Genomic DNA, 9,193 nt, shown 5'->3' on the forward strand with positions numbered 1-9,193 from the left:
GTCATAATTCTGAGATTGAAGTCAGGTTTCTGGGATTAAAGTCAGAATTCTGACTTTTTTTCTCATATTATACTGAAATGAAATTTAAAAAATCAACGTTAACTTTTTTTTTTTTTTTCCAGTGGTTCTAATCCTCTTCTGTACGTTTCAGATAAACTGAACTTTCCTTAGAAAATGCACTGCTAATCTTTGATAAGCTAGCTAATCTCATTTTTATTGTCGGTGCTTCATGTTTGGGAGTTTTATTAGAATAAATGTTTATTCTTTGAATTAAAACGATGTGTTCCTGATTTTAATGAGAATCACTTGATAAACAGGCAGGTCTGGATTTTAACACTTAAGATAATTTTGAATTGATGCGTTGGACCCAATTATCTACATCTGCTCCTTAAAATCCATTTAAAATAATAAAAGTAAAAATGAATTGTTTGAAGAAGCTTCCTTAAAGGTTTATTTTTCCTTTATGAATGTTTAAGATCAGTTTGCTGAAGGTTATATGATCTAATAGATGATGGTGACATGAGCCAAAGTGCTTCAACGATCTTCAGTTCATGAACTTTCATGTGAACACGTCACCACCTACTGGTGGAGAGCAGAACTTCAGGGATTATTTTGCTATTGTTTTTCTTGTTTTTTTAATTTTTGTTTGATTTTTTTCATTCAAGTGAAATTGTTAATAATTAAAGTGTATAATAAAACCTTTGGTAAGGATTGTTTGTAAAGAAAAAACATTAAAGGCTCACTGTTTTTCTGCCATTTAAGGGTGCAGTAGATCTTTCCTGACACATTCTTTACCATGTGGCTTAATGATCTCCCCACAGCCGCTTAGCAAGCAGTGAAATAGAAGGCCTGGAAGTGAAACTGAAATAAATGGTCCCCCCTACAGGGCGAAATCAATTAATAACCCAACCAATCACAAAAGACGGTCCGTGATCCACTATTGGTTCCTGACACGTCAATCATGCTCGTGCAGGACGCCATGGCTGGAAGCTAGCCACTGTTATGCTACGTTCACACCTTTAGCAGCAGCAGCAAAAACACGCGTGCTGCTTCATTTTAGATTCTTGTACCAGTTTAGTTCTGACGAGCGAACAAATAATCGATTGTTTCAGTATTACTTTAAACAACAAAACACTCCTTCAAATCACTGTATTTGCCTTTAATCTGAGCAGGTAAATCAGAAGCAGGACTCTTACAATTAAAGTAAATCAGTCACTTGAAAAAGATGATTGATTAGTGATGGTCCGTTAAGGCTGATGCGTGGGTGCGTGCGTGGAGCACATAGAGCTAGCCCGTCCAGGAAGTCATGTGACCGATCCAGGTGTTGTTACTAACTGACTGACTCATTAAACTGCGTTTAAAAGCATATCTGTCAGCATGGTACAGCTGCTAAAAAAAAAAAAAATGTCTCATCTTTTGCAGTTTATCGTTAAAACCAGAATTTTGGAGCCTAAAAGGAATAGGAACTTTTCAGCTGTGAGTTTTTATTTTAATTTTCTCGTCGTGTCATCTTTTTCCTAATTTCAAATTGACTTTTAGTTTATTTACTGTTTTTACTGCACTTATTGTGTTAAAATTATGATTTAAAATCTTCATCCTACAGCATCCTCATTCACATTTTCCCCTAAATTCTCACATTATATGTTTACATTATTTATTGGCTGCATCTAAAAATATCAAACATATTTTCAATTTCAACATAGATATATTTTTGAAATAATTAAATATAACTTACAGTAATTTAAATGATATTCTATTAGGTCATCAAATCAATTCAGTTTAGTCTGTCCAATCAGCTGCCTGTAGTGTCTTTAAATGTCCAGCAGGTGTCAGTGTTCTGTGATACAGAATCAATGCAGTTTGGCTTCAAAATGCTTCATTACCCATCACTATTAATGAATTTTATTTTCATATTTTAAATGTAAATTATTTAAATTCATTGGCAAATTATGTTATTTACTGCTTTGGATTTTATTTAAAATCTATTTTAGTTTTAATTAGATGCTGAAAAACATTTGGTTGCTGCAGGACTTTCAGGATTTTACACAAAAAAAGTTGTTTTTTTTTTTTAAGCTACACAGACAAGCTAATAATTAATTTCATGTATAAATGATAAATGCGTGAAAGTAATGATGTTGTTTTTATTTTTAGATGGACGGAGACGGTTCAACCACAGACGCGTCCCAGCTGGGCATCACAGGAGAATACATGACTCCTGGTCATTACGTCCTCCAACCCCAGGATGGTACGGAGGAGGAAAACCAGACTTTTTATTCTCTAGGCTACTTAATCAAAGGCAGCTCATTTATTCTGGGTTTATTTTCTGCTTTTCAGACGATGGAGAGGAGAACATGAACGACCATGAAGACGGTGGCACCAAGGAGAACTACAGGGAGCAGGACATCTACCTCCCCATCGCCAACGTGGCTCGGATCATGAAGAACGCCGTTCCTCAGACTGGAAAGGTTGGTGAGGGAGGAGAGAAGAAGAAACCTGCTGATTGTTAGATTTAGATTCTAATAAAGGGAGAATATCTGGAATTACGGATCCCTTTATGGACCAAAACTAATTCTTTGTTTTTCTGCTTTTATTCTAATTTAAAGGAAACTGACAAAAAAAAAAACTTTAATTGTCTGTTTTCTTATTTGAAGGTTTTCTTCTATTTTATTAAGCTAAAATCCGTAGTCAAGCGAACATTATTTCTGTATTTTTAAACAAGTTTTTAAGAGTTCTCGCCGTTTTTATTTCGTTTTATCACTGTAATTCTTCCTGTTGTGTTGTTCGGTTTAGCCTCTCTAAGCCAACCGGGCGACCCGGTGGACGTTAAGGGGGGTAATAACTCAGAATGCATTAAATTCCAATGATGTTAGACATCATTGGAAAGCTTTAGATTCTTCAAAATTCAAGCACCAAGATAATTTTATGGACACAGTGAGCACCAAAGCACAGTTAAAACTGATATAGCAGCATGTCAAAATGTAAACAACCAAAGCAGCCACGGCTACATACCTTTGAAGGCGTCCAGAAGCAGTTTTATAAATCCAATCTTCAATTATTTATCCTCCATTCATCCATTAAGGTCCACAGATTAAACGTAATCCAGCATAATATTAATAAAAATACTCCATGATGAGAAAATGGCCCATAACGTCCGGTTGTTGACATCAGAAAGGTTAGCTTGTCATAGCTAATGTTTAGCATCTTGCTAATATCTACTCCTAATACTTATTTCCTGGGTTGTTAGCCTGCGATGTTTGGTGTTGTTCTTTACATCGTCTTCTTATCTACAAGACACAAGTGTCTGCATATTTTTATGACGCGATTTTAGCGAGATATAGTCCCCGAAATCTCACCTACGGTTCACTTCCTGTCAGCCAGTGATGCGCGATATGATTGACGTTTTAATCTCTGTTATTGGTTAAGACCATGTGAGATGTTGGGCTTTGTAGCCAATGAAATAAGGTTTCAAATGTGTGGTTTATTTAAAGGGGTAACGCATTACAGGCTTGTGTTAGAGAGAAACACAGACACCAGCAGGGGGAGCCATTGAGCGCCACTCCAAGCTGACATCATAAGTTTTAAACCTCACAGCTCTGGAACTGTTTTAGCTAGAGGTCTGAAATGTTCTGCATTTGTGTTCGACATGACGTAGAACACATTTAATACAATAGAACCTGCCTTTTCTGAAGAATGTCTTTATTACTGCTGATCAATACAGACCTATCATTTCTGAGAATTTAAAAAAAACAACTTTGAGTCATGTTTGAACTGATGCAGCTTGGTCTGTGTTCTACTCACCCGATTTTAATTCATATATTCAGAAACTAAAGAGTGTTAGCTTTCAAATAATGTTTTGCACATTTAATTTGGGCTTACAGTTCCTAAGTTATTTGCTTTTTCATTTAGATATGCAAAATAGGCGAGGATTTCACAAAATGAGGTGGATTATAAGAGGTTAGAGAATTTTAAGATCTGTCAGGGGACAACAGATGAAAAATAGCCTTTTGGCTAATTCTGGTGCTTTATTACTGTACGCTGTCCCTGACAAATAAATCTATAATGAAGCTGTAATAGATCCCAATCAAAAAAAAAAACTGTCCGAAACTTTTCAGTGGTTTTTAAGCAGGAAGAATCTTTTGTTTAACTGAAACTGCTATTAGCTTAATTAAAGAATTAAAACTCGGATTACATAAACGTTCGAGCTGTTTTAGAGATTAATTTCATGCACTTTACACTTATTAAGTAAATGAAGAACCCAAACAAACCCCATCGTTTCTTTTTCCGCCCACAGATCGCCAAAGACGCCAAAGAGTGTGTGCAGGAGTGTGTGAGCGAGTTCATCAGCTTCATCACGTCTGAAGCCAGCGAGCGCTGCCACCAAGAGAAGAGGAAGACCATCAACGGGGAGGACATCCTGTTCGCCATGTCCACGCTGGGCTTCGACATGTACGTGGATCCGCTGAAGCTCTACCTGCAGAAGTTCAGAGAGGTGAGGACGCTTTCCCCGCTCGGATTTTAACTCCGCTCTACTGCAGCAGCTTCTCACCAATGATTGACTGTTTCTCAGGCCATGAAGGGGGAGAAGGGGATGTCGGGGGTGAGCGTGGGGGAGAGTCTGGGCGAAGAACTCACAGACGACAGCTTCAGTAAGTCGGCTCTGACGGGAAAACGGCTGAAAAGTTGGAATCTTTCCTCCCTCTAAAGTTTTGTTTTTTCTCTCTCAGCGAATCAGCTTCCAGCTGGGATCATCACAGCAGACGGCCAGCAGCAGAACGTCATGGTTTACACCACCTCATATCAACAGGTACAGGTCATGTAGAAAACTCTCCTACATCTTAAGCCAGAACAGGAATGCTGATTGAAGTGGGAACATGCTGCTTCATCTTCTACAATGGAGGTTATAAAAACAAAACAAGCCAGTAAGGAACCAAACAGGAAATACGGTTAGTGTAGAGTGGATGTAGATTTGACCAATCAGAGGCCTCCTGTCTGCGGTCACCTACAATTTTAGAGAGGTGCAGCAGATGGGGGCGGGGCATATCTGCGTTAACTGCGACACACACACCCTGGTTTCTGAGTCTAAACCAGCAGAGTGGGGGAATAGAGATAGAATGAAGCAGAATGATGAAAAAGAGGTCCCTATGTCCTCCAGCAGTCTAAGCCTATAGCAGCAGAACTATAGAGATAGCTCAGGATAACCTGAGCCACTCTAACTAGAAGCTTTATCAAAAAGGAAAGTTTTAAGCCTAGCCTTAAAGGAATAGTACACCCAAAACATGATTAGCCTTCATTTTCTACTCACCCCCATGCTGAACAACACTCTGGAGTACTTTTTTGATATCTCAAATGCATCTGGAGATCTGGGAGGCTTCTTGCTGTCTGCTGACATTCAAATAATGGAGGTCTATGGCGCCCGAGGCAGAAAGGTCCATAAAAGTCCACAAAAAACGTGTCAATGTTCCTCCATACTGCTCGTCCAATGTATTCCAAGTGTCCTGAGTGGGTAGCGTCCAGAATTTACTGGAAACGAAGTCATTTAGAATGTTTTTAGAGCATAAACAGTAGTGTATAGGATTTCCTGAAAGCGCGTTCACGACGCTACGGAAACCGCGGCAGACCAAACCAGATGAAAGTGCGCATTCAGCGTCTGCTCTGCCGATAATGCAAGCGTAGAAGAAGAAATGTGCTGTTTACCTGTGCAAAGAAAGAAACAACGAAAGAAAAATGTCTGAGGACTTCAGTGTTGAGGAAGAGCATGAGTTCTTTTCCGAGCTGAATGCGCACTTTCATCTGGTTTGGTCTGCCGAGGTTTCCGTAGACTCGTGAACGCGCTTTCAGGAAATCCTATACACTACTGTTTATGCTCTAAAAACATTCTAAATGACTTCGTTTCGAGTAAATTCTGGATGCTACCCACTCAGGACACTTGGAATACATTGGACGAGCAGTATGGAGGAATATTGACACGTTTTTTGTGGACTTTTATGGACCTTTCTGCCTCGGGCGCCATAGACCTCCATTATTTGAATGTCAGCAGACAGCAAGAAGCCTCCCAGATCTCCAGATGCATTTGAGATATCAAAAAAGTACTCCAGAGTGTTGTTCAGCATGGGGGTGAGTAGAAAATGAAGGCTAATCATGTTTTGGGTGTACTATTCCTTTAACAGGAAGCCAATGAAGATTCTAGAAACCTGTTCAGACCAAATAATAAAACGGTGATATTGGTTAATTACAGGTCAGATGGTTTATCGCTGCTTTATAAATTGGACTTTCTAAATGAGTTCTGATCCTTTTCATCATCAAAGTCTCCGATTCTGAAAATGTTCTGATTGTTCTAAACTTTCCATTTCAGATTCCCACTGTACAGCAGATCCAGTTCTCATGACGAGCAGCGACGCCAAGCCCTGAGCTCTGGGGTTCACCTGATGACCTCTGACCTTTCCTCTGGGAACGGCTGTGGGTTAGATGGAAGGGACGGTGTACAGAGAAATCACTACCTGTTTAGTGGAGTGTGTAGTTTGTAGTTGTGAGGTACCAAATGTTTTGGAGAACTTCCAAGTCAGCTGGGAAATACGAGGCTTTATTTTAATACCTGCGCCGCTCACATGATTAGTGTTTGTTGGTCAATGTGTTTGAGTTGATGCTCTTTTTTTAATGTATTTCAGTTTTTTTTGGGGGGGGGGGCTTAGAAAGGGTTTCTCTGTGGGAGGGATTTCTTTTCAGGCTTATTTTTGGACGCCTGTGTTCATTGTTACCGCCACATTAGATCAAGCAGCTCTTTTGTAAGTGAACACAGTTTTCCTCGTGTGCTTTAATGTTATGGAAACCTTTTGAATAAAAATTCAAAAGTGAATTTCAAGCCTCTTTTTTTTTTTTCTTTTAAAAATCCTTAAAAACGTTTAAAGTTCAAACCTGCAGGTTTTATCTCTCTTAGGTTTTTAAACCTTACATTCAGCTGTGATCTTCCTCTTTTATAAAACCAAGGATTGTTTCACTAAATAGCCATCTTATGTTTTCTGAAAACAGTTATGAGGAAAGTAGCAGAGGGGCCAATAACCAGGCCCTGCGGGGCCCCATGTGGCATCAGAACAGAGTTTAGTCCCGCCCTAAAAATATCCAGCAGGCGATTTTTTTCCTAAGCTTTAATCCCATAGATCATATCACCGCAGCAGCAGCATCTCAAACTGATCTCTATTCACTGGATGCTGATTGCCCGAAAAAAGTGAAGCCACCGTCCGCCATGTTGGTACTCCCCACTCTCACTGAGACACGCAAATGCCTCCCTTTGCAGCATCTGGCTGCAGGAAGATGTTCCTCAGGTCATTTCCCAGTCAGTGGATGAACTAACCAATAAATCCATCTATAGCCGATGGATCCTATAGTTTAGTCTGCAGACTAACTTTAGTCTGGCTATCTAAGACTGACTGGAAGACATTGACTGAGTTAGACATTGACAGAAAGTAGAAGAAATAGAAAGAAATTCGCTGTCCATCATGCTGTAACGCACAGATTGTTTAGATTACGACCAGTCTAACTAGGGAGTACCAATATGGCGGCCGGTGGCTTCCATTCAAGCCTGTATTACCAACGGCCGGTCAGCAATCCATTGAATAATTATGATCAGTGATTTCAAGTTACTTAGAAACAGAAAAAGACAGAGGTACTAATGCAACACTGCCCTCTGCTGCTGCTTTAGTGAACTGCATGATTTAAACTGATGAGAGGGAAACTTTTTATTTACAATTAAAGAAGCTTAAAAACATGACTTTTTTTAATTGCAAGCCTTGTCAGGTATGCTGATAATTATTATACACAAAACCAAGCAGTTTAATTGTCGTTTAAGGTGGAACATTTCTAGCATCTCCACACATTTAGACCTTTGTTTCCAAATGGAGAAAAAAAGACCTTAAAATGATTTTCAACCTCTGAGAAACATTCCAGTCTGTTTCTCTGCAGCCCAGTTATGGTCTGTTTATAGAGGACATTAAAAAAGATTTTTTTTTTTCTTTTAACATTGGTAAAACAGATTTCTATTTCACACAGAGGGATTTATTTAGCTAGCTTGACGTCCCACACAGAATCCTCTGAAACGCTGTTTCTGTTTGCCAAAGAATAAGACTAATAAAATGTCATTTCTGCCATAAACGACTTTTTAGTTGGATTAGATTTTATGTTTCTGGCTGGATGTTTTCCATCCCACATTCTGCTATACTGTAAACTGATCAGGCTCTTCTTCTTAGTTATAATTTAACTTTGTCTTCATTTTAAAACAACTCTGTCTCAGAAGGGTTCTATTTTACTGATCTTGCTGAGTTTAATTTTGCAGCAGATGGATGTTTTTCTTCCCTGCTTACCTCAGAACATCTGGCTAAAAATGACTATTTTCCTTCATGTGGATTTGATCATTCACATCCTACAGCAAACTCATTTCTACGAAGTCAAATTCCCCCAAAAGTGCTGAAATATGAACGTTTGTAACCGGGGACTGCCACAGTTTGATACCTGTGATCCACAATCCAGCTGCTGCATCATAACATGAGGCAAACCTCAGCATGCAGACCATTGGCGTATCAAATCTGAGGTGGATGCTGCTCTATAATTAGGCAGGAATATTACTTGCAACATTTCTGTCATTCTCTTCTGTAAACTTTGCCAAATAAAAACAGAATTATGAAGAACATCTCAGTAATCAAACATAATTATTATCTCAGTGGTTACCCATCAGTGTTGATGGAGGTCCTTAAATGTGATGCATCTGCTGATGACTTTCCTACTATGGCCTTGATTTTCTCCATGGATTCTCCAAACATCCATTTCAAAGCCTTGATAAAGGAACAGGGGACTAAAAATGAAGGATTCTGGGTAGATAACATTGGAGCAGATAACAGACAAAATATGTAAGAAACCAAATCCTGTGTTTGAAAGCTGCCTTTTGCACCCAGCATCCCTAAAATGATTTACCTGTGTAAAAAAGCAGGCCTGAAATCTAAGAAATGCAAAACTGGATGTTTCTTCTCCACTAGAGGGAGACAAAGAGCCAATAAACCAAACTTTGGTTTGAATAACCTTTAGAAAAATAACTCAGTTACAAGGAACAGAAGAGGATGGATGGATGGATGGATGGATGGATGGATGGATGGATGGATGGATGGATGGATGGATGGATGGATGGATGGATGGATGGATGGATGGA

At 39.1% G+C, this 9,193-nt stretch overlaps 1 protein-coding gene across 1 annotated transcript in view; it reads left to right on the plus strand.

Annotated features, from left to right (window-relative positions):
- The window catches only part of nfyb (nuclear transcription factor Y subunit beta), an 8,519-nt gene extending 1,666 nt beyond the window's left edge, over positions 1–6,853 (plus strand). The window contains exons 2-7 of the mRNA XM_015399935.1: positions 2,152–2,245; positions 2,335–2,465; positions 4,292–4,489; positions 4,568–4,646; positions 4,725–4,804; positions 6,353–6,853. Coding sequence (XP_015255421.1) covers positions 2,152–2,245; positions 2,335–2,465; positions 4,292–4,489; positions 4,568–4,646; positions 4,725–4,804; positions 6,353–6,385 — 615 coding nt within the window. The 3' untranslated portion in view covers positions 6,386–6,853. The remainder of the gene's footprint in view (positions 1–2,151; positions 2,246–2,334; positions 2,466–4,291; positions 4,490–4,567; positions 4,647–4,724; positions 4,805–6,352) is intronic.
- Positions 6,854–9,193: the final 2,340 nt, after the last annotated feature.

Source organism: Cyprinodon variegatus, unplaced genomic scaffold (genome assembly GCF_000732505.1).
Source record: "Cyprinodon variegatus isolate N-32 unplaced genomic scaffold, C_variegatus-1.0 Scaffold1058, whole genome shotgun sequence".
Taxonomy (NCBI): Eukaryota; Metazoa; Chordata; class Actinopteri; order Cyprinodontiformes; family Cyprinodontidae; genus Cyprinodon; species Cyprinodon variegatus.